Source organism: Centropristis striata, chromosome 3 (genome assembly GCF_030273125.1).
Source record: "Centropristis striata isolate RG_2023a ecotype Rhode Island chromosome 3, C.striata_1.0, whole genome shotgun sequence".
Classification (NCBI taxonomy): domain Eukaryota; kingdom Metazoa; phylum Chordata; class Actinopteri; order Perciformes; family Serranidae; genus Centropristis; species Centropristis striata.
In genome coordinates, this window is record NC_081519.1 from 18,501,427 (window position 1) to 18,525,732 (window position 24,306).

The following is a 24,306-nucleotide window of genomic DNA, read 5'->3' on the forward strand; positions in this document are numbered from 1 at the left end:
TTTTCTACAACTGAAGTAAAAGCATTACGAACAATATAGTGATTATAGGCTAGTGTGAAATAGTGGTTCTGTACTGGTAATGATCACAACGGTCAACACAACTATCAGGTGTGTTTCGTCTTCCCCTTACTATGTTTCTCTATCTACAGCCAGATCTAAGGCTACATATATCTTTTGAGGTATCATTATAGACCATGCTTACATTTTGTATAAGGATTTGTGTTGAGTGTTCACTCCTGTATTACAAAATTAGCTAAACAGCTTCACATATGATTAAGACCACAACTTAATTCATATTTTACTTTTTATAAAACATATTGACAACAGAGAAACATACTTCATCAAACATGTTTAATTGGTTGAGCTGAAACAAAATCAGGACATGTCATTAACCATTGACGGGATGTATACTGTAGATAGTTTGAGCCTTTAAGTTCAATGCTGCTGGACATATAAACACACATTTGTGTGTAAACAGTGTTTTCTTAACTTTCACATTATCCATCTCAGATATATGGCTTTATTTTCTCTATTTAGAAAAGTATGATTAAAAACATCAGTATATACACAAATACATTCATATTTACATATTGCAAATGGTGTGTTACTCAGTTACATTATTGTTTACTTAAAAAAAACCCTGCTTGGACAGGAGAACGGTACATGTAATAGGACTTGGTAGTCTACTCATTACATAGTGTACACAAGCAACTAAGATGGCCTTTAGTTTTTTGTTTTTCAAATGTGATAAAACAAAGATAGAAACTTTTAGGTGACAAAAAGAATACAAACATTGTCAAACTTTTTTTCTAGTATGAACACAACTGTGGAAATTTAACGAAATACTGCTCATCTACATTTACAGTGATACAACTGGATTTCAAATGGTGAAAGATTTAAGTGTCTCTCAAAACCATAATGTAGTTTCCATAAAACAGAGACTAGGACTTGTCACTATCTGCAGTTTTATCCCTCTCCTTGGGTGTATCATGTTTACTGTCCTTTTTCTCCTCTCTCTTTTCTCTGCTTCTGCTCCTGTCACGACGATCCCGCTCTTTGTCCCTGTCCCTATCTCTCTCCCTGTCTCTGCCCCGGTCTTTCCCACGTTCTCTGTCCCTGTCCCGTTCCCTGCTTCGGGATCTGTCCCGCCTCTTGTCTCGCTCTCGTTCGCGTTCTCGATCACGGTTTCTCCCTCTGTCGCGGTCGTGGTCCCTCCTGTCAGATTCCCCGGCTCTGTCTCTTGCTCTGTCTCTTTCCCTGTCCCTCTCCCGGTCTCTCCTTTTGTCTGTGTCTTGATCCCTGTGTCGCTCTCCCTCTGTGTCCCTGTGCCTTTCCACCTCCCTCCCTCTGCTGCGCTCTCTTTCTCGGTTTCTATCTGGTTCGCGGTCTCTTTCTCTGCTACGATCCGGATCCCGGTCTTTTTCTCGGCTACGCTCCGGATCACGCTCTCTTTCTCGGCTACGATCCAGATCACGCTCTCTTTCTCGGGTACGCTCCAGATCACGGTCCCTTTCTCGGCTGCGCTCCAGATCACGCTCTCTTTCTCGGTTTCGCTCTGAATCACGCTCTCTTTCTCGGCTACGCTCCGGGTCACAGACTCTTTCTCGGGTACCCTCCGGATCACGATCTCTTTCTCGGGTATTCTCAGGGTCGCGGTCCCTTTCTCTGCTACGCTCCCGATCACGATCTCGCTCTCTTGGGCGCTCTGGATCACGGTCTCTGCTACGTTCCATATCGCGATCCCTTTCTCTGGCTCTATCCCACTCTCTCTCTCTGCTCCACCGCTTGCCTCTGTCCCATGATGGTCTGCCAGGGTGGGGGACATCCCGCTCTCTTTCCCTCCGATGGTCCTCGGAAAGCTCCCTCTGTCTCTCTTCAGAGGGTTGTGACAGACCAGGAGCAGGTTCTCTGTGCCCTCCTTCAAAGCGACTGAAGCGATCTCCAATGCGGGGTTCTGAGTCTTCTCGGGTGGTGCTGCTCCTCCTCCTAATTTCAGGAGAGTGGCGGTGCCAGGGGTCATCGCGGTGCATGTCTGGACTGTGGGCTCCCATTCGACTGGGAGGACCTATTGGGGCCTCTGAGGGAGTTGGCAGTAGTGGCCCACTGTGGCGAATAGGTCTAGCCTCATCAGAAAGCCTATCTAAGCGGTACCGCTCTGCTCCTCCAAAACGTGGAGAAGGGTGGGGTCTATCGTCCTGAGGGGGAGGACCTCGGTGCTCATCAAAAGATCCTCGATGTGGCGGTGAGGAGTGTGGTCTGGAGCTCCCATACTGGTTGTGTGGACTGAAGTGCTGTCCGCTCATCGCACCACTGGAAGGTGGGCCCCTTCTGTCCTCATACTGGTTAGGTGGTGGTCCCCGGTATGCTGGACCTGGCGGGGGACTCTGATTGTCTTTAAAAATATGGAGAGTGTTTGGATTCTGGTCCACATTTAGCTTGAAAGTGTTAGAATTGTCTTTGTTATACTGTTCTGCAGGGCCACGAGGTTGGTCTCCAATCGGGGATGGAGCCGCATGGTCACCATACTGAGAAGGCGGGGGGCCCCTGGGCCCGGGGAAGTGGGACGGAGGAGGGAGTCTGTTTTCAAAGTGACTGGGAGGTGGCCCTGTGAATGGGGGAGGAAGACCTCTGTTTGCAGGGACATTGAAGGGTGGCGGAGGACCAGGGAATCTTGGTGGAGGTAAACTGCTCTGTCCATCAAAAGTAGGAGGTGGGGGAAGGCCTGGCGGGAGGCCTTGCTGTCCAATGTGCTGTGGGGGAATAGAGGGATTAAAGATAGGAGGAGCTGCACCCCTCTGGGCCATTGGAGGGAATGGTGGTGGTGGTCCTCGGGGTGGCATGATATTCTGGGGAGGTGGTCCAGGAGGTGGCTGCTGCTGTGGTGGCTGGGTGCCTGGCCACTGGTTCTGATAAGGAGGGTATGCAGTTGGAGGAGGACCATATTGCTGGCTGCTGTCCCCCTGCATGGGGAGCGGACCACGCATAGGGGGAGGAACATAGATGGGGGGAGGGGGTCCCTGCATGGGAGGGGGGCCTGACATCGGAGGAAGACCCTGCATGGGTGGTGGCATTGACATCGGCGGAGGCCTCAATATTAGGTTTTGTCCCTGCATGGGATGGGGTGGGGGGAAGTTGGATGGTGGGGGAATGTCAGCTGGAGGTCTGTACTCACTGTCAAAGCCCGGTGTAGATATGTGATGTGGCAGGTGATGGGACTGAGTCTCTACTATTGCTGTGCTCTGTGTGAGTACTGGGATCGCTGACGTTATTGTGGAAGTGTTAGTAGGTTCATAATAACTTGTGGCTGGTGCATCTTGGCTATTCTCCTCATATTCTGAGTCCTCACCAGCTTTTAAAATACTAGCAGCATTTGGCCAAATACTGTACTTGTCCATCTCCGTTTCTACTTTGATTGGGTCAGCTTCCTCAGTTTTCACTTCTTTCTCATCCATGTAGTTGACCTCCATATCAGGTTCCACCTCCTCACCTAATAATGGAATTGCCACCTCCGCTTCTTCGGACATGAAGGGTAGCGTCTCCGTTTTCACTTCCTCGTGAGGCAGTGATGTCTCTGGGCCTTGTGAGGACTCTGGGAGTTCAGTTACATTAGACAACTGAGGCTCTTGATCGACAGGTTGTGAGGAAGGAGTGGAATCCACCAACAAAGCAGATGTCTCCTCTTGCTCCTCAGTTTCATCAGGTGATTTCTTGCCCGCTGCAGCCTGGCGAGGATCCCTACTCTGCCGGGGATCTCTCCTTTGGTTGATCAAGGGAGCAACCGACGAAGACTTCACTAGTTCCTCAACTTTTTTGCCAAGCTGCAGTAGCTGAGTATTGGCCAAAAGGGATTTTGTAGGATGAGTTAAGAGTGTGTCTGGAAGTATTAATGAGGCAGCAGGTGTGTCTGTAGATGGCATCTGCTGCTCTCCCTGTTTGTGGAATGTCTGATCCCCAATCTGTTTAAGGCTCTCTAAAATCTTTTGTGGATCTGTCACAGATTCAGTTGCAGCCTTAACCGGACCTGGTACTACAGGTTTGACGTCTTCAAAAATGGAGTCATCCTCTGGGTCATATGCTACATCATCCCCTTCATCTGCAGCCACCTCAGGCTGCTTAGAGAGTTCAGGTTTGCTTTCAACCTGAACAGGCTTCTTAGGCACATTATAGCCCCTACTGGGGTCATACTCTTCTTCTGGATCATATGGTCGGTCATCTTCGTCCTCCTCGACCTGCTTTTCTTTTGAAATCTGTGCAAACTGCTGCACAATAGGGTCTAGCATTGTAGCAGGCGGGAGGGAGAGTTCCCCACCCTGATCAGATGGAGAGTTGGAAGCTTCTGAGTCATGCTTTTTCTTCCCAAAAAGAGTGTTGAGGATGGTCTGAAGAGGAGTTGCAGCAGGTGCAGAGGATGCAACGGAGCTGGATGAGGATGGGGAGTCCTTGCCAGTGGCAGTAGATGTAGCTTTGACAGAGGATAAGAAGGAAAGGACTGAGGAAGTGGCTGCAGTGCTGCTTGAGGTCTCAGAGGAGTTGGATGGAGGCGACCCTGGAGGAGTTGTACTGAAGGAGATATCGAGACTTGTAAGTCGTGTACTTCTTTCTGCTCTGACTGAAGATGGCTTTGGTAGGCCAGTGTCATCAGCATCTTTGGTTTGTGTCTTGGACCGCTTTTCTTCAGATTCCAACGGCGCACCAGCACGCTTTTTGTCTTTCTGGCAGATCAGCAGCCCCAAGAGGAGGTTAGGGCGAGCTGGTTCAAGCCCTGCAAGATGGACAAAAACAGAATCTTATAAAACATTTGCATGTGAACTAACAGACACAATTTCACAACTGGTATAACAAAAGGTTTGATTGAGTATTTCTTGACTTGCACAATAAAAGACGCAAAGAAACAGGTGAAATGAGAGCCTCTAAAAAATGTCCAACATATACATATTGAATTATTGGCACAAAATGCTTTAACAGCTATAAAAGTAAGTTCTCTCAATACTCAAGTATCATTATATACAACAAGTGACAATTGTAAAGAAATATGTTGTTTTACAGTTAAGTCATTATTCAGTAATTTGTTGGTAAATTTAAAAGAAATTATGCTGACATTAGTAAATGAGCGTCAGCAGCAGTGAAACATTTGTCATCAGGAGGCTTGTGTTAATGATTCATTAGTAATTGGCTTGCCATATATAACAAAGGGTAAACATTTAATTAAATAAGATCACTCTAAATCATTCACTGACATCATTATACTGCACTTGGGAATTGCCAAAACATGACTGCAAGAAAAGCTGCAACACATCGTCAACTAGAATTTAATTCAGGTAACTCCACAGTCAGGTGAATACATTAGGTTCTATTGAAACGTGATTTAGGGTCATCACCAGACTGGTCACAGAAACATCCAGAAAAGTGTAAGATGTGTCATTTTATTTTTACTCAATGAATGAAGGAAAAACATCATGCATGTAATAGACTTTTCTGAAGCACAATATGCAGGAGCAGATGGATTCATGTTTGAGGCCCATGAAGTTGTCATACCTATTAACTTACAACAGCTGCAACAGCCATGTGGGGATTTTTGTACAATCAATGGTTGTGAAGTTTATATCAGGTGCTTATTCTTTATTTAAGAACATTTTTTTATACATTTATCCCAGAGGTGTAGCGTATTAACACTAGTGTGGTATAAAATGGTTGACAAGTTACAAAACAACAATTTATTGATTACACAGTTGTTGAATTATAGTTAAATTATGTTTATGTCTTAAGAAACAACAGGCTGAGACTGGACTCAAATGGCACCAACCTGCGATGCAAATTTCCTTTATTAGAAATGTGTGATACAAAGTGAAATACACAGCATAGAACAAAGCAACTGTTATATTCACAAAAGTGTCTAACTCAACAAGGAGTGTGAGTGCCCCCTACTGTACAAACCCATAAATCAACAAGCTCTCATTTCAACCTGAGTTCAAATACAAAGATGACACTTAATACTCACCAGACAACAGACAAATTAAAAGCAAATGGATTCAAATAAATACAGCACAAAAGGTATATTTGTGTATTACTGTAAATGCTTACCTGGCCCATCAAACGGTAACAGTTTGGAGGGTAATGGGTCCTTTGAGCCCAGTGGGATGAGATAGAGGTCTTTGATGCGACGGTTGTTGTTAGCCACTACACCAAAGCGCTTTCGGCTGCTAAAGTAAGAGAAGAGAGAGACGTATGCCACCTCTTCTTCTTCTGTTGCAGGTTGGAAACGGATCAAACACAGTTCCTGCAAACACAGAGAGCAAAAAATACAAAAACAGTATGTAAGTGATGCAAGGTCTTTATATTAAATCACTTCTATACAAATATTTTTTTCCCAAACAAACCTTAGAGAGGGAGGTTTTCAGTTTCCCAACGTAGTCCCAAACTGTGTTTGGAGATATCCGTCCTCCAACATGAATGGTATCTGGCAAATCCTGCACAACGTTGACAACAATAAGAATGACGCTCTTGCTTACATTTATGCACAAAGGTTTTGCATTCAATAATAATTAAGTTTGACATCAACTGTTTTTTCCAATAGCCATACTATAATACTATTTAGTATTTAGTAAAAGATCTAGTATTTCCCAATACATAGTATGTCAAATGCACTATGCCAAAAGTACCAGGATATCCTACTACATCGAGTCGCAATTTGCAATATGCAAGCCAGCATGCTTTCCTGGCTATTCTTGCCCACAATTCTCTGTGCAGCATATACAGTATATAGTCAAGGTCAAGTTCAAAGTGCCTTGTCATGATAAAGTAGTATGTCCCAATTGTATGCATAGTGAATTACACTATTAGGGAACATGGAGTACATACTCATAGTAAAATGTATGTGATTTGGAACACAGCTGAAGTATCGGCACAATAATAAGAAAAAAATTGCTAACCTCTTTGAGGTGTTCAAAGGATCCGGACACCAGATACGCTTTTGTCACAAACTTGGCTACAGACTGCATGTTGATCAGTCCTTTCCAAATCTTCTCTTGACCATGGAGGAAGATGGCTGTCTCACCCTCAGGAGGAGGCTCAGATGTACTGAAAGAATCAAAACAGTTTTCCTTTTAGAGAAAACCCTAACTCCAAACTCCAGCCCAGACACAGTTTAGAACAATGACACTGCCCCATCATTCTCTACTGAAGCACTAGTAATCCTGTTAAAACATAATTTTACATATATTTACATATTTCTCAATTTTAGTACACAATATAAACACATATTTCTAACAAGTATACAAGTAAGTATACCAAAGAACACAGCAAGCCCAGGAAAAGCACATTTATAAAGCGTGATGAGATGGAGCACCTTGTTTTTGTTGGTTTGGATGCAGATACTGAGGATGGGGGAGCTGGGGGCATCGGCAGCACAGTCTTGGGTACTACCTCCACTGGAGCACTGACAGGAGCTGGAAGTGTTTCTGCAGAGTTGTTGATGGGCTTTTCTGGAGCAGGGTAGGTGACAGTCACACCGGAGCTGTGCCTGGCCATGCGAGGGTCTCTGCGGGTGATGCTGACCGAGGACACGGTGGGGTTGATGGGTGCTGGGGCCTGGGCTGGAGGGGCCAGCAGCATATTCAGGTCCAGCTGTGGCTGTGACTCTGGGACAGCTGGCTCCACATTAGACTGGTAGGACGAAGGGATGGAGTGTTGGTAGGGTAACGGGTCTTGGGGCTGGTAAGCTGTGGGGACCTGTGTTTGACTGACAGGAGAGACGTCCCCTGTCCTGGACGAAAGCGGCTTAGTTTCAGGCTTTTTGGCCAGTTTGGCTTTCTTAGCTGCAGGCTCATCTTCTGACTTCTGACCTAGAAAATAAAAAAATAAAAAAAACTCAACAATAAAGTTATCTGTTGTACAACAAATCAAGTTAAATTAAATAGATGCACATTAACCTGACACTTCCATCTTCTGTGTCTCATTTACCTGTGCATATTTTACAGTTGAGGTCAAATAGATGAGTCCTGTGTTCAGAAGTGGTGTCTTTGAGCATGTTGCTGAAAATGTCTGGCATGCTGCTGCCACTGTTCCCATCTGCAGCAGAAGGCTGAGCCACAGCTAAAGGAGTGGAGCTCAACTCATCTTGGTCCTGAGGACAAAGAAAAGAAGTCTTCGTCAACTCTTAGGAGGACTGGAACAGACGACAGTCATTTACATAACCAAGAATTTTGAATTAATATGATGTACAACACTGTATTTTGTGCAAAGTAGTGGCTAGTAGGTTTAATGCCTAAAAACGAGAAAGAAAGACAAAGCCTGAGAGAAAAACAAAAAGCATTAAAAACAGGACAGTTGTCAAGATAGTTAACCTGTATTATCTACACTGCTTTGCCAGATCTGTGTAACAGTTTGTTACTAAGAACTTCATGCAAAGGTGAAAGAAGGTGTGAAAGCATGTGAAAGAGAAAGACAGCATGCCACCACTTACTGCAGCAGAGGCCATGCGAGCAGTGGTGAAGTTTGAAGTGGTGGTAGACATACATACATCTGTATCAGATGTTGGCGGAGCATCCTCCATATCAATGCTGTGAGAGCTAGAGTCATGCCTGTTGCCCAGTCTGGAATGCCCCGAATGGGCCCTTGCACTGGAAGAATGGGCCTGCGGGAGACAACATTACACACTGTAGCACTTTTATGCATCCCATAGGACAGTTTAATACCAAAGTCTCAACTGGGAGGTCTTTAAGTTGACCTGTGCTTGGTATTTAGTTAAAGGAATGTAACATTTACCTCAGCATCTTCAGGTTTTTTCCACTCAGAAATCTCTTTAGAAAGCAGCTCTTCAGCACTTAGTCTCACCAGTCTGAAGGGACTAACCTCACCACCCACCACCCTGTAGAACAAGCCCTGAAACAAACATGCCACACAGATATTTAACATCTCACAGTGAGGGACACCAAGAAAACTCATCAGGCTGAAGACATTGCCTCTGAATGCATAACTCTAAACGCAAGATGTATACTTGGACTGGAAATAGAAAAGCATGCATGTTGACTCACTTTGTTTTTAGGATCCTTCAGGTTGAACATAAGGGAACGGTATTTGTTCTTGTACTTGCTGTCAGTGGTAAGGCAGAGGTTGAACATTTCCTTTTCAATGACAACTGCCAGCCTCGCCACCTCAGCCTCAGTCATTTTCAGATCATCACTGTCGCTCACCCTGGTGGTAACAACCATCAAATATATGTTAAAAAGGTGCTTACCAAAAGATTTACGTGCAGTATTTAAAAACAAAAGTATGCTGACTTACCGCTTAAAGATGATGTCTGTCAGCGAACGGCGGATGTTTGTTCTCATTTGGTTGTTGGGTGGCGGTGGCAGAGGGGCTGAAGGCACTGAAGCAGCTGGATGTGAAGGTCTGGAGGATTGGGTGTGGCTGGAGGGAGCTGAAGAAGCCGGAGATGATGGGACTCTGGAGGATGAAGATGGAGCATCCTTTTGTTGTGGTTGCTTCTTAGGAATGGTGAAGTTGGATTTGGTGACTCGAAGTGCTCCTGTGACGTGGATTGGACCTGGAGGAAAGGCAGATGGGGGCTTGACAGGCTTCTGGCCTGGTTTCTTGGATTTTGCTGCAGTTTTACTAATGGGTGTTGCAGGTTTCTTGGACGCCCTTGAGCTGGTTGATGGAGGGGAAGGCTTCTTGCCCTTTGGTGAAACCTTGGTTGCTTTCGTCTGCGGGGACTTCTTGTTTCCTTTGACTGGAGTTGTGGAAGCTGGGGAAGGTTTCTCAGGAGTCGGGGCTGGTTCCTTCTCCTTCTGTTCCTTTTCATTCTGCTTCTCTTCTTTGGCCGGGGCTGGAAACCAAGAACAAGATCAAACATATTAAAATACAGTATAATTTAAAAACTTAAACATGCAGTGTCACAGTATTTTACGAACACTGCAGATAATCTTGATTTGGGGTCTTTTATTCTGACTACATTGCTGGGACTGAAAAGCTCCATATTAGTTTGAGAAGTATCAACTTCACAATGGACAACTCAAATCATAAGTGAAACAAAGTAACAAAAATTACAACAAAGCCCAATTTTGATTTTTAAAAATCACAATTATTTGTGTGCACATCAAACACATGGCAATAAATATTCTGAAATAAACACAAATTTGACAAGTGGGCAGTTAAAAGCCCCTTTATTCGTAGCAGTGGATGGCAGATACATTGTGCTGTACATGCAGATCCACTTGAGATTTTCTTCCCAATTATTTAAACACGATCTTTGTACTTCCTCAGTTTTGATTCTCAGTACCCATAGATCCAAACAGGAGAGAGGGACATGATGCACTTCAGTCCTGTGCAAACTCACTGTCACTTTACTATCAGCAGTTACTGAAAAGAAAAGACTACAACTACCAGGTTCTCTCACCTAAATGTGAGAAACATCAGCAGGTCAATCATTTCTCACTAACTAGTAAAGCTCCATTACATTGCATGCATGAGATATGTTTATCAAAACTAAAAGAAATTGGGAATTTACTAATTCTAAAGCTGTTAGATTAAACCTTCATTAGCGTCATGAGCTGAGCTATAAATTCTAACCACTAATATATCCAGATAAAAGACCATGAACTCAAAAATAACTGGACCCAAGTCTCGTTAATGGTTGTCATTTGAAAAAAAAAACTTTTCATGTACACATCATTTTCCAAAAAAGTATTCATACAAAATTATATAAAGTATATTGACCAATTTGCACCAAGACTTATATTGCAACTTTTTAAATCTTTCCTCATTGTTATCTGCAGATGCCAGTATGTCATCTATTATGTCCAAGTTGTTAAAGCTGCATTTGTATGAACATTAACCCCATTTTATCATACAAACTAGACACACCAGAAAAAATATAACACCACAGTAATATTGTGCAGAGCAACAGTATTGAGAACCAGTGCACGCAAAGTCAACAATCTTCTGAATATTGTAACACCAATCAAAATATGGGCTACGAAAGCACAAATCAGTCATGACTTCCTCAATCTGCTAATCACACAACAATCCTACTAGTAATCCTACTGATCTCCTGACCTGAGATGTATTATGACTTTCTATTTTACCAATTAACAGCCTTATGGTGCCTTCAATGACTCCTTATGAAGTAGAGGTGAAACAAACAGTCCACATTTGATTGCAGCAAATGTTCCTCTGTAAATATCAGATCTCATCAGGTGCAAAATGTGTGAAAAACTTAAGTGAGGACTCCCTCTTCTGAATCTGTATGCTCAGCCCAGGTCTTCATGCTTTCAACTTCTGCTGTGGCACTTCTGAACTTCACGGCAGTATCTCCAGGGGGTCTGGTCTCACTGGCAGAGCTTCCTTCTTTCACGGCTGTCCACCATCAGCAGGGGGTCTTTGATGTCACGTCTCGTAGTGTGTGTAGATTTATCAGTTGTATATGCTTGTTTTGAGCTGAACTGGTCAGGATATCCCACAGCAAGCCAACACTGCTCACATAATCAATCAAAGGCATCCTAAAATCTGTTATATCACCTTTTATTTCAAAGCCAAATTTCCCACGTCATCATATTCAATATGAATCAAAAACTTTCAAGTCAGCCACAAAATTAAGAAAAACACAAAGTTGTTCTTAACAGCTGATATTGTCAGCTCAATATGAGCTATGTCAGCTTCATTGGCCCACATTATCATGAAGGGGGATATTCTGAGACACCTACCTGCTGGAGAAAGAGGGAAGGACCTTTTTTTAAATGGGTCAACAGCTGAGGTGATGAACCCAGGAGGAGGAGAGACTTGTGCAGGTCATTTGAAAACACACTCAGTCAGACATGCACACCAATCCATTCATCCCATCCATACATCTCATGGTAAAGCATAAGAACTCTGAATATTTCCTCCTTTTTTGTCTGCCACATGAACCTGCATTTAAACTATGAGGCACTCAAAAGAGATACTCCAGCGATTCAGTGTTGCACTTTCACAAAGTTCAGGGACTCAATAGTCATTAAATAGCCAAAAAATGCAGCAGAGGCCTAGGTATCCTGACTTTTAATCCCTAGCATGGCTCAAGATCCAAAAAAGTTGAGAAGCCGGATCCTACATTTCCCATAATACATAAGCATCACTTCCTGTCTGGAAAATGACTACTTTCTTTTGGACTCCTGTCTTCGTTTAACAACACAGGCTTTCTGTTAAGAATTTAAGTCTCGCCGAGATAACCCTGATGGATTTTACCTAATAAACAAAAACAAAGTTCCTGATGAGTGCAACCCGTGGAGTGGCCCTTTTAAAATAATTATGTCCTGAATTATTGAATACTTACCCAAAGCTACGAAAAGCACTTACCTTTTTCCACAGCTGCCAACATTTCATTGAGTAACAAAACCTTTACATTATCAAAATCACAACACTTTGCAAATAAATGTTAAGTCTAAAATACAGCGGAGTTCATCTCCAGAGCACTCATGTCATTTCTAAAGGATGTTAGCACCAGTTGTGATTGGAAAATGACAATGTGATTCAACAACAGCCTAAGACCTTCAAAGAGATACATACACTTTTTGTTTAAAACTGTTGATATGGGTGTAGTCTTTTCTGGTGTTACTGCAATGTAATTATGGTCGCTGGACCAGGATGCAGTGGCCGGCGGGGGCGGGTGTTCCTCAGCATGCTCATCTTCGTCGTCCTCGTCATCTGGATCATCGCTGTGGTTGTCCTCGCTGTCCGACTCCTCCCGGGTCTTCTTCTGCGTCTTCTTCCTACCAACGGCATTCCTCTGGGTGAACGGGAAGAAACACACATTCAAGCTTGTTAGTGACGGCACTCAGCGAGTAACATTATAGTCAGAATACTGAAATGTTTGACTTGGGCCAGGTTGGAATTTAAAAATAGATTCCCTCTATGAAGTACTGCCAAATGTCAGGGAAATCTGCAGATGGTAAAAGAAATTATTAACCCTTAGGATCTTCAGTCTGCCTGCTCTCTTTTTTGTCCTCTCTAGTTTCATGATCTCTACCACATAGTCTGCAGAGTACAATTAAGTATACCAATAGAATTTCTGCAGACATCAGACTCTGCATTATCCCTGCATGTAGCATCCAAGCTTCTGTAAACCTGGACATATTTCTATGGAAAACACACATTGTGTACCAAATTATCCTTGGTAGGTCCACCACTGGTCAAGGCGAGAGAGCCAAAAACATTAATTTCAGACATTGCCTTCAGGGACCTGTTTTACAAAGCAAGTTCAACAATATCAGACTGGAGTAGCTTTCTTCCAGTTTGAACGCTTTTAAATCCAGCTATGAGTGCACATGAAATAGGCAGGGTTCAAAACAATCACTTCTAACAGCAGCATACAAATAATATTTAACACAAAGTAGGACAGACGACTCCTGTGGGGATTTTGTTTGGTTATTTTTGTTGTTGTAGAGGGAAAAGTAGGTTAATATTAAGCTTGTTAAAGATAGAGAAATTACACAAACAGTAATAACATATTATCCAGTTATTAGAAATGCTGTTATATATAGCCTATAGTTTTTATCAGTTATATAATGGTCTGTCTGCATTATGTAAATGCAGACAGTGCAAGTTGACATGTACCCAAAACTTTGTGTGGATTAGATATTAGCCATTTTAAGATTTTTATTTGTTGAATAAAAGTAGGCACCCCCCCACTGTTAAGGAGCACTGGGAACATTTTCCCTACACTAATAAACCCATGATATTGCATCTAGAAAACTATTTCACTGCCTAAAGTCAACACATTATCTGGGGATTGTTGGGCTACAACATTCTATCACTGATTAACGATTCCAAAAAAGTTGAGACGTTGTCTAAAGTGCATCTACACCAGAATGTAATCATTTGCTCATCCCTTTTGACATATATTCAATTGAAAACTGTACAAAAGACAATATATCTCATGTTCAAACTGAAAAACTTTTGTCAATATACACCCTGAATTTGATTTTTTTTTTTACATTTACTCAGCATAAAAACTTTTTCGGAATTGGGGGTGGCAGAAATTGCTTGTAAAGCAAAACAATTGTCAATTGGGTGTCTAAATACATTGCTCCAGGCCTTGAAACTTAAATCTGCATGCAGTGCTTCTGTTCATTTCACGATCCAGTGCAAATGATGACTCCATAGTTTCCATGAGCTGCCACTTTTCAACTGATCTTAACCTTCTCCACAACAAGTTGAAGTTGTGATCCGTCCCTGTTTGATGCGAGTCGCTATTATAAAACAGCTTATGTTCCGACAAATTTCAAGTCGAGTTATTTCCAAGGGAAGTTACACTCTGGAATTTTTTGTTGTTGCACAAATTCAATACAAAGATGTAAACATTTAATCGTGAATGTATTTGGAGTGGATTACACACAAACAAGCAACACTAGGTCTTATGGCATGCTTAAAAAAAGGTTAAAAGTCAATGCAGTTAATTTAATTGTGACCTTGCTGTGCATTCAACAGTGTACTCTTCCATCACATGTACAGATCATTCACCAGCAACCCATTCCATCGGAATCAACCCTCTGCATGTACAGTGCACTCTCCCAGGATGTGTGCAGCCCACACTACTGCACTGTCTGGGCCAAAGGATGACAGGCTTTCATCTGTTTGGAAAATATTACTCTAGTGGATATATTTTATATTTTCAATGATACTTTCGTCATTGAGAAGATAGTAGCATAAAGCAAAGCACACAATTTATAACTTAATACTTTATGCTAGTTTTTGCTAGCTAGCTGTTATGTTGGTTGTAAGGTAATTGAGCAGCATGCTAATTGAGGATCTTGAGCTTTAATTAATCCATTTCAATTTATTCTTTAATTTATAAGAAAATGTTTTACAGTAGTCACTTTAAAATATTGCACACCATCCAAAGCCTATGTTGTCTCAAATTTTCAAATGACCTTTCTCCATTAGTTAATATGCTAGCTAGCTAACTCACCACAGGCACATTTTACATTCTATATATTTAAGAAATCAAAGGATTTTTATTTTTTATTAATGGATTAGGTAGGCTTTCTTGGTAAAAGTTTAGACTCTTTCTTTTCATTTTATTTCTGTTATTCCCTGTTAAGTCCCATTGAAAGTTTACATCATGAATATTACCAGAAGTTTGCAATACTTCTGCTACCTAACTTGCCTTATAAACATCAAGACATTTGGCATCAGAAATTGGTGGGCCACAGTTACCATTTGTTATGCAATTTCACTTCCAAGTAGTGTTGCAAGTTAACAGCAATCCTTTCAGAACCCTTTCAGTCAGGCCAAGATACGAGCTCTTGTGACATCCTCGCAAGGCAGAGGGTGCATAAACAGTAAGGAAACTAGCCAAGACCAATCTCAAAATGGGATTTTTATATTATTTTTAAAATCCCAAATATAACTGTAACATGTGGTTTGGTAAGATTAGGTGATAATTGATGTACACAAATGAATGTTCATTTTCTGTAGATAGGATAGAAAGGTATTGGTGCCTAGCAAGGCAACAATAAACATTTTAACCAAATGCAGTATGGGGAAAAACATTTAAAATATGATAAAGACATGAGATCAGAAGTCTAATAACTACATTACTATGACAGTGTTTGTCATACATAGCTTCCAAGAAAGTGCTTTCCATTGCTCTTGCTGATTTAGGGTGAAAGGCACGAACATTTTTGCTTTAAGGACAGGCAAAAAGCATAATTTCAAGTGGTCCTAGTTACCTTTGGTGTAGACTTGGTTTTCTGAGCCTTGACCTTGTCCTTCTGCTTGGGCTCTTTGACATCAGTGATGGATTTCATGGTGGCAGCAGCATGTCTCAGGATACAGTCATTGCCACAGTACACAGAGTCTGGCTGGGCGTTACTGTCACAGCCAGGGCCGATACATTTAGGAAGTGAAGACTCCTCCTCAGCTTTCTGCCCGGCCTTCTCCTCTGGCACCTCCACTATTGGTGTTGTTTTCACCTCCACGTTGGATGCCACTTTCTGCTCGGTGTCCGGTAGTGCTTTCTGCTCTGCTGTGGGTGCGGCCTTCTTTTCCACCAATTCCCGGTCTGCTTTTGGTTGGGCTGGCTGTTGTGTGGCCTGCTCCAAGTCAGTACACAATGAAATTAACAGCGAATGACGAGCAATGTCACTTTATGATTGTGTTTTCACATTACGAATTAATAACTCATTTTATTGATAGCAACACAACAAATGTGCACTGGAGCTACTGTTGAAGCTGAAGTCATGAGCACTTTACTCAAATTCATAGATTGGGGGATAAATTATTCAGATCTACATTTCAACCACACATTTCAGCCATTAAAGTGACTGTGGTGAAATGCGCATCCATTTGGTTCAGGTACATGCTGTTAAGAACACTTAAGGGGACCTATTATGCACATCCACAGGTTCCTACTTCAAATTTGGATATCTACTAGAGCAAGTTTACATGCTTATAAAAACAAAATTTATATTTATTTTTTGTCTTCATATTGCCCATGGCTGTGGTGCCTTTATTCACCCCGTTGGAGATGCGCTCTAGTAGTGCCTGTCTCTTTAAGCCCCTCTACTGCTCTAATGTCTCTGTACCACTGGCAATGATTTTGGGAGTTGACTAATGGCACCGTAGCAGCACTTGCTTATGCTTAACAAAAAACGACAAAAACACACCAATAAATGCTCCTACACAGAAAGCTACAAAATCGAACATGTTCCAGCAGGAATTTTTATATATAAAAATTAGGGAGAAACTAACAGCATCAGCTAACAAGACACCAGGTATCCCTAACGTTAGCATGTAGCAGTGTATGTAAAGTAAACTGCAGTAATTTGTCCAGAGCAGATGATCATATATAGAAACCCAGCATTAAGCTACATCAGCTGGAGTCAGGAGTAGCAAAAGCAACTGGAAACAGAGCTATCAGAAACCATTACTTTTACATTATTTAACTGCATGAATTGGCTGCATTTAATATGAACATCCAACAATGTAACATTATATGACACAAAAAAGCAAAATAGGTCCCCTTTAAATACTTAGCCAGATCATCATATTAACTTTGTAATTTTGGCTACGGTGACAATACTTAACATGCCATATGAAGTATTGGTTGACAGAACATTTAGAACAGCAAATCAAACAATAATTTATTAGGTAGACTCATAATAACACAGTAATTCAAACCTTTGAATAGAGATCAGTTGTAACCTACCGGCTGAAAGATCTTTATCTTCTTTTTTCCAGTGGGATTAGTAGCCTTCTCTATCCTGCCTTTGATGCCCAGGTCCTCTGCTGCCTTCTCTTCAGTTCCAGTGGTGGAGGACAGATGTGCTGCCCCAGCCTGAACAGCTAACCCGCTGGTGTTCATTTTCTCAGTACAGGTCAGAGCAGAAACAGCTGGAGCAAAAGTTGGTGCTCTGGACTTTCCGATATCTATACTTGTAGAGAGGATAGATGTGGCGGGTCTGACCACTTGGTTTTTCTTAGCGGTGCAATTGGGGCAGATGTAGTCTTCGCCATTTCTCTCCATCAGGCGCCCGCGGGCTTCAGTGATGCCCACACAGTCTCCATGGAACCACTCCTCGCAGCGGTCACAGCAGATCATGAACCTAGTGAGCACAGAAAATGTATTGTTCAAGGTTTCTTCAACCTAATGCTCAACAAAAACGCTTTCCTAATACTTCCAAATACTGATACAATATAAAAACTTGGAAGCAAACAGTGATTGTAGCTGCAAGCCTGACAAGAAGGAAGGAACATGAAATTAATCTTAAATGTGCAGAGGTCAAAGTAGCCTTGAAATCAGACAATTCTGCTGAGCTCATCCCATCGACCCGATCACAATAAGTTTATCTAATATGGTATGTGCTTGGCATTAAACTCAATAAGCAGATACGCCGACTTTTCAATCAGTTTAAGATTGCATTGTTGTTGTCCTTGTGGCCTCTTTTCGCCAGATACATTATGCACGTGTGCAGTTTTTACCGCCAATGTCTCTGTATTAACAGCCCGCCTACTCTGCGCACCAGTAATGGTAATTGTGTGGATCTAGAGGCTTGCAACTCATGAAACTCAATCAAACTCTCAACCTATGCAGCACTGACAAAACATGAATAAATATTCTGTAATTGCCAATTTCATGCCTTATATGTTTCACACATTTTAGTTTTTAAATGGAATTTTGTGGCCATTTCTTCCCGCTTGAAAAAAGACCAAGCACCGCCTCAACTTGCATGTGTCGTTCAGTGCTTCGTTGCACTTATTGGTTGCAGTTTTGCCTAGACATTTTGGTCTGCGTCTGTTGATACGCATTTGCGAATTAACCTAGCAATGTTAAGAACGTTAAAGTGCAATGAAGAGCAAGTGGTATTATGTTCATTAACATGCATTTTATTATTAACACTTTAAATAGACACTGCAGTCCTTGTGATCACAATAACAGTAAATAATAATATATTAAAAATACCTTTTGTTGTGTTTCTGGCGACAGATGCAGTAAAGTGCATTGGGGTCATAACCTCCCTCGTCAGAATCAATGGATGAGGAAGATGAAGACGAAGACGAAGATGTTGAGTCATTTTCATCATCATTGTCCTCTAATGTCTGGGCTTTACGTATTCCAGAAGCCTGGGTAACTTTAGGCTTCAGCTCTCTCTTGATTGGAATGGTGATCTTGTTAGCAGGAGCAGGACCTTTAACAGGGGTAGTGTTTTTATTGGCTGCCCTCTTTTTATTGATGTACGTTCTTATTGGTCCACGTTTTACCAACACTGCTGCAGGTTTGTCTGTGCTGCCCTCATCCTCTTCATCAGTCTCTTCTTTTTCCATGTTTTCATTTTCATCCCCATGTTGGTCCTTCTCCTCTACAAGCTCTTTACTCTCAGAGTCCTGCTCCGGCTGAGACTGTGAGACTTTATGAGCACTCCCTACATCTTCAGGACTGGGATTACCGTCTTCATCTTTTACCTCCTCATCTTTATCCAGTAACTGGTCCTTCTTAGCGGCGTCTTTGCTGTCCTCATCATTCTCAGAGCTCTCCTCATCTTTGACTGTCACTCCACGGCCACATCGAGGCGGTCTGCCAACTCGACCTTTCCTTTGGGCCTGCTTCCTGGCGGTACTTCTCGTCCTCCTCTCTGGGGACTCTGCCTTGTCCTCCGCAGCCTTGGTGTCAGCGTTACCATCAAAACTGGCCTCTGAGGCAGTCTCTGCATCAGTTGGGGTTTGGGAAGGAGGATCTCCACTTTCCAAACTGGGAGGGGCACTCTTCCTTGACCCTCTTTTGGCAGTCGAGAGGAATTCCTGTAGTTTGTTAGTGAGCTTCGACTGCCTGCCACTGCGACGTACTGGACATCGGTTATCAGGGCTGTCGGTTGCTGCCTCCACTGGCATCTCTCTCTTTGCAACAGTGGACCGCCGGAAACCCCAAGTTTTCTTTAATTCACTGTTGGCCTTGGAAGGTTTACCTGACTCCTCTAGTGTCTCTTTGGCCACATTCTCACTTTCAGTTACAAACTGTTCTTTCTGCTCTGTATCGCCTTCTTCCAAGTCTGTGAACAAACAAAGAAGGCTGTCAGCAAAAAAATGATATGCAATCACCAGAGTGCAACGTAACAACATCGCCAATAAACTCCTGATTGTTTTGTGATCAAGTATACACAGGAATAAAAAAAAATTAAATGGAATGATTTAGAAATTTTGGTGAAAGGGTGAGATCTTAATCAAGAAATCAAAGATCATAGAACCACAATTGTGCCCAGTATTACCACAACACCCCCACCCCTTTATTGTGAGGGGAAAAGAAGCTCAGCCAAGGTACCTTGAGAGCAGCTATCCATACGGTCCTGGCTCTGCTCTGGCTCAGGAGCTAGAGAGAGCTCAGGGCTCACATTCTCCTCCATAGATGATGGAGTCAAGCACTACTTTCAAACAGATTGTCTACAGTTAAGAGAAGAGCACAAGAGACCAGCTATGAGTCACTCTTTATTTCATAATCTTTTTAATTGCAGTTCTATTGAAGGCATGCAATGATTTCTTTTGTTTTGGCCTGTCACGATAACCAGTTTGTTGCACTATGTATTGTCCCAGAAATAATTGCAATAAACAATATTGTTATTTTAAGACCATTAAATGCTATTGATATTATAATACAATAGCAAATGATTTGTACACCCTTTCAAAGACAATATTTGAATTGTGTCTGTGTATGGAGGAGACTGTGCCTAAGTCATTGTGACAAGTCTATAGTTGTTTGCATGATACCATCACCGAGTAGCTAAACACCTTGTTATGGCTACTGTGAATGGGGAGAGATGCTGTACTGAGAAGAACATAAATTAGTGGTTTGAACATTTGAAGGCCATCAGTAGATTAATTGCCTGGCTACTATATCGGCTAATATTGACTTATTGCAAATATACTTTATCAGTGCATATGTCAGCCAGGTAACAAGAATAGCAGAGAAAACCTGCCAAAATAGGGCTGAGTGACTTTTGATCCAACAGAGAGCAATGACAACTGTTGAATGTTCATCTTAGTGTGTTTCTTTCTTCTTCTTCTTTTTTTCTTTAAATCAAAGGGATCTGTATTAAAATTATTGTTTACATAAAGTATATTGGGAAAAGTGACTGAAAAGGAATATGAATACATATTAGGGATGTTCCCAACAACTGATTACTTAAACCAAAATTTAAGCGTAAAGTTAAAAAGAAACTGCCCAAAGTCAAAATTGAGCATAATCTCAAATCTCAATCTCTTGGATTAAATTTTTTACCTCTAACAGTTCTCAATGAAATGTATGCAATATTTTTTATCACGTTTCTCAATTTAACCAAACAGTATTTTAAATGCAGCTGAATGGTAAATTGCACCTAACAAACCTTTTGTCTAGTGTAATACTTCAGGAGGGACTAAGAAGAGTCTTGTTTTGTTTTCGCTTGTACCATTAGTATTTCAGTGTGCAAGTTTAATTCATTGAGCTAGCTGGGGTTAGCCTCTTTGGTTGATTCAAAGCACATTGTAGGGTTGTCAAAAGTATCGATACTAAAACGTTGTATCCAAATACGATACTCATTTTCAAAAGTATCGATATGAAGGAGAGAAAAGTCGACCTGCAACCAAACAGCAACACGCACAGCCCACTCTACCTCTTTTTTATCAAGCTTTCCTAATATTGTGCACAGCATACAACCTCAAAATATTGTTCTAATTGTTATTGTTTATTGTATTTATTTATTTTTTGCACTACCTCAGACCTGAAGCTTGTTATCATAGTTGCAGTTTCTTTTTGCACAACTGTTTTTTATTATAAATATTTAACCTGTGGTTCTGTTAATTTTAACATGTTGCATTTTTCTTGTTAATAAAAAAAATTCTGTTAAATTTTGGGGTCATTGTTTTTATCCTGGTGGTATCGAAAATGGTATCGAGTATCGACTATTTTCCTGAGTATCGGTATCGAGTTGAAAATTTTAGTATCGTGACAACCCTAGTCCCGAGACAAGAGCTGTGCTGTAGCACATGTACTAGCCGCTTTATTAGTTAGTAAGCTAGTTTCAGTGTGCTATGCAAATCCAGTTGATCAGGAGAGAGCCATCTTGGATGCTTAACTCAGACACTATTTCAGAAAGAGGAGGTGGCAGACGGGGGCAAAACGAATGCAGCAAGGTGGATATGAGTCAAGAATGGCTGATGAGTACAAATCAGAACGGCTACTGTGACTGCATAGTCAGCATTTGTCATTTAAATATGTATTATCTGCTTAAAAATCTGTATTTGTCGAGTGTTTCCTGACACAACTATGCTCTTAACAATTTGTCGGCCATACCAAATTCCCAAAGACATTGAAGGATATTGGTTAGGGTCTGTAGTCAGGTTTACAAAAATATTTACATGTTTAGCGTTCTGCCACCTACAACAGTGTGTGCCTGAATGTCCTTAATCTGTGAATTAGTTCACACAACTGCTTTATACATTTAAAGCAGTAATTTCCATGTGAACATATGAGGACAGATGATGATCTTATCATGTTTGTTACTCAGTGGGACTGACTGTGGCAACTCCTGTGTATAGTCACAGCAGATGCATACCCTCTGCTGGAGTCTGTGCTGGTTTACAGTTGTACAATTAAAAAAAACTGATTTGTAGAACATTACACTTTAAATGTTTTAACATACATGTTTAATGGTCAGGAAAGTGTAAATCCACATTTGTTGTGGTTTGTGCTGATCATAATTCTTAAGTCTGAAAATTAAATGTAGGAAACTGCAATTCACTTAAAGTTAAATACTTATAAAACCAAACTTTAGCTATTCTTTCATTTAGAAGCACATAATAAAAATAGCCAATGTCTGTACCTGCGGTTCAGCAGTGACGAGTGACGGAGCTGTTCTTCAAACAAAACAAAGGCCTTGAACCAGTTATCATCTGTCTTGGTACAAGGTTAAAGGATCTGCCATAGAAGGAAAACACATGTTAGGATCAGTGAGAACTTGTGTAGATGTTTACAATAACAACTCATGTTCACTTTCTGGAAATTTAAGATGTTTTGTAATTGGGATATTTGTTGATTTCAAAACTGCTCAATTAAAGTTTTGAACTTTATCTGATGAACATACAAATACGCCAAATAAAAGTGAATTTTGATTTAATGATGAAATTTGCAATTGTTATTCAAAGTTATTCTAAATGGACAAAAAATGGGCAACAATTTGTTTATAATTGACAGTAAATAAAAAACCTTAGTGAATTATATAAATTGTTCAGTAGTTAAAACATTTGTGATGAATTATGTCTGATTAATCCATAATCACTAGCACTGCTTTTAAATTGAGGCACTGATTAGTCTTGCACACTGTGCAGTCAACACATTTCCAACGAAAGACTCAAAGTGATTAAGCAGGATTCCTCCAATGCTGTGCCTTTGGTCACGACACTGTGCCACGTGAATGGCAGGAAAACTGTTGCCATGAGAGGTGGGAGGGGCCCGGGACGAAGATCAAATTAAACAGTAGCGTACAAGAGACAAACCCATGAAATCGATTTTCTGTTCCGTACATATTTAGCGATACTACGTGTTGACATGGTGATGCTACAATTGTAGTAGACATATGAGGATCGAGTGGCTGCTGCTCGACGCTTAAAGAGGGACACTGCACAGGGCCTTGGTGCGCATAACATCTAGATACTATGAAATCACAATCACAACAATGCATTATTATCACACGCATGCTACCATACGTGACCTGTAAAAATATGTATAAAAGCAAGCCGGACTATATTGGAGAAATCAGACAAACTACGACAACAGACTATGACGTGCCCTCCTGCACACCCAGTGATGGCCGCAAAGCCAACATGCAGCCAAACCACAGAAAATCCATCTATCGTGAGCATACGCAAACCATGAGCGCAACAGCACAAATTGTGTTGCATTGTTGGGCGTAGACACTCAGCGACTTTGCGTGTAACGCTGACCTATTCGTTCTCTGCGTTTAGTTACGACGGACTGGGCATTGCAAAACGTGCACTCGTAGCTAGCAAGCCTGGCTAACGCTAATAGCCACCATGAGCTAACGGAAAACTCAACCTGTAGCATTAAGCTAACCCTCAAAATCCCAGCATGTAACGTTCACTTGCAAAAATACAACTTTGATAGAAAATTGTATCTAGCAAAAGCCATATCCTACTTAACAATGTAAATGACCGGAGTCAAATTAAATAACGTAGTTTAGCTGTACACAAGTTAACGTTAGCGCATCATGTAATGTTATAACATTGCCTCGAATAACGTCGCCAGAGGGACAACACCTGCAGCACAAAAACCACTAACACACAATAATTCAACACTACACTGACATTGCTAAATATATATTTCATTGCTGCAGTCTACCCACCTACAAACTGGAAATACCGATAATGCCCTCGCGCTTCGGTCAGTCCTCCATTTTCCATCCCGCTGGAGCTAGCTGCTAACTGACTGCGGCAGATGGCTGACGGTTTGGAGGATAAGCTGTGTCTACAGCGCCCCCACAGGTCAGGAGGGATACTGAGCAGGCACGGACAACAACGCGCTGTTTGTTTAGCTTGTATAGGCGTACCAGATAGGCTACAAGTTTATTAATACACAGCAAGTCCGAATTCTGATATTCTGCTACCTGATACAGCTACACAAGATAGTCCTCTCATAAGTCTGTATTTAATGAGGTGGTGGAAAGGTGCACTGTCAAGATATTCCAGGCCATCCTGAAATACCCAGATCATCCGCTACACAAAACCTTACCTCCTCGCTCTACGTTGCAGGACGGAAAGATTCAAAAGATCCTTCACTCCTACAGC

General features: G+C 41.7%; 1 protein-coding gene across 1 annotated transcript; it reads right to left on the minus strand.

Annotated features, from left to right (window-relative positions):
- Window positions 1-332: 332 nt before the first annotated feature.
- dido1 (death inducer-obliterator 1) lies at window positions 333-23,944 on the minus strand. The gene is made up of 17 exons (XM_059328961.1): window positions 23,865-23,944; window positions 22,326-22,420; window positions 19,790-19,908; window positions 18,437-19,520; window positions 17,183-17,579; window positions 15,705-16,067; window positions 12,541-12,760; window positions 9,283-9,826; window positions 9,033-9,192; window positions 8,764-8,880; window positions 8,462-8,632; window positions 7,960-8,122; window positions 7,346-7,841; window positions 6,930-7,077; window positions 6,378-6,467; window positions 6,082-6,277; window positions 333-4,762 (listed from the first exon to the last, which is right to left on the minus strand). Exons 3-17 carry the CDS (start codon window positions 19,869-19,871, stop codon window positions 942-944), a joined length of 8,052 nt encoding a protein of 2,683 aa, XP_059184944.1. The 5' UTR covers window positions 19,872-19,908; window positions 22,326-22,420; window positions 23,865-23,944; the 3' UTR covers window positions 333-941.
- Window positions 23,945-24,306: the final 362 nt, after the last annotated feature.

Bases quoted from the DNA above. Each gene is read 5' to 3' on its own strand.
- dido1 (XM_059328961.1), bottom strand. From the start codon at position 19,871: ATGGAGGAGAATGTGAGCCCTGAGCTCTCTCTAGCTCCTGAGCCAGAG. The intron at 9,193-9,282 runs GTAAGTCAGCAT...TGTTACCACCAG, and splicing joins ACAGACATCATCTTTAAGCG to GGTGAGCGACAGTGATGATC. The intron at 7,842-7,959 runs GTAAATGAGACA...TTTATTTTCTAG, and splicing joins CAACTGTAAAATATGCACAG to GTCAGAAGTCAGAAGATGAG.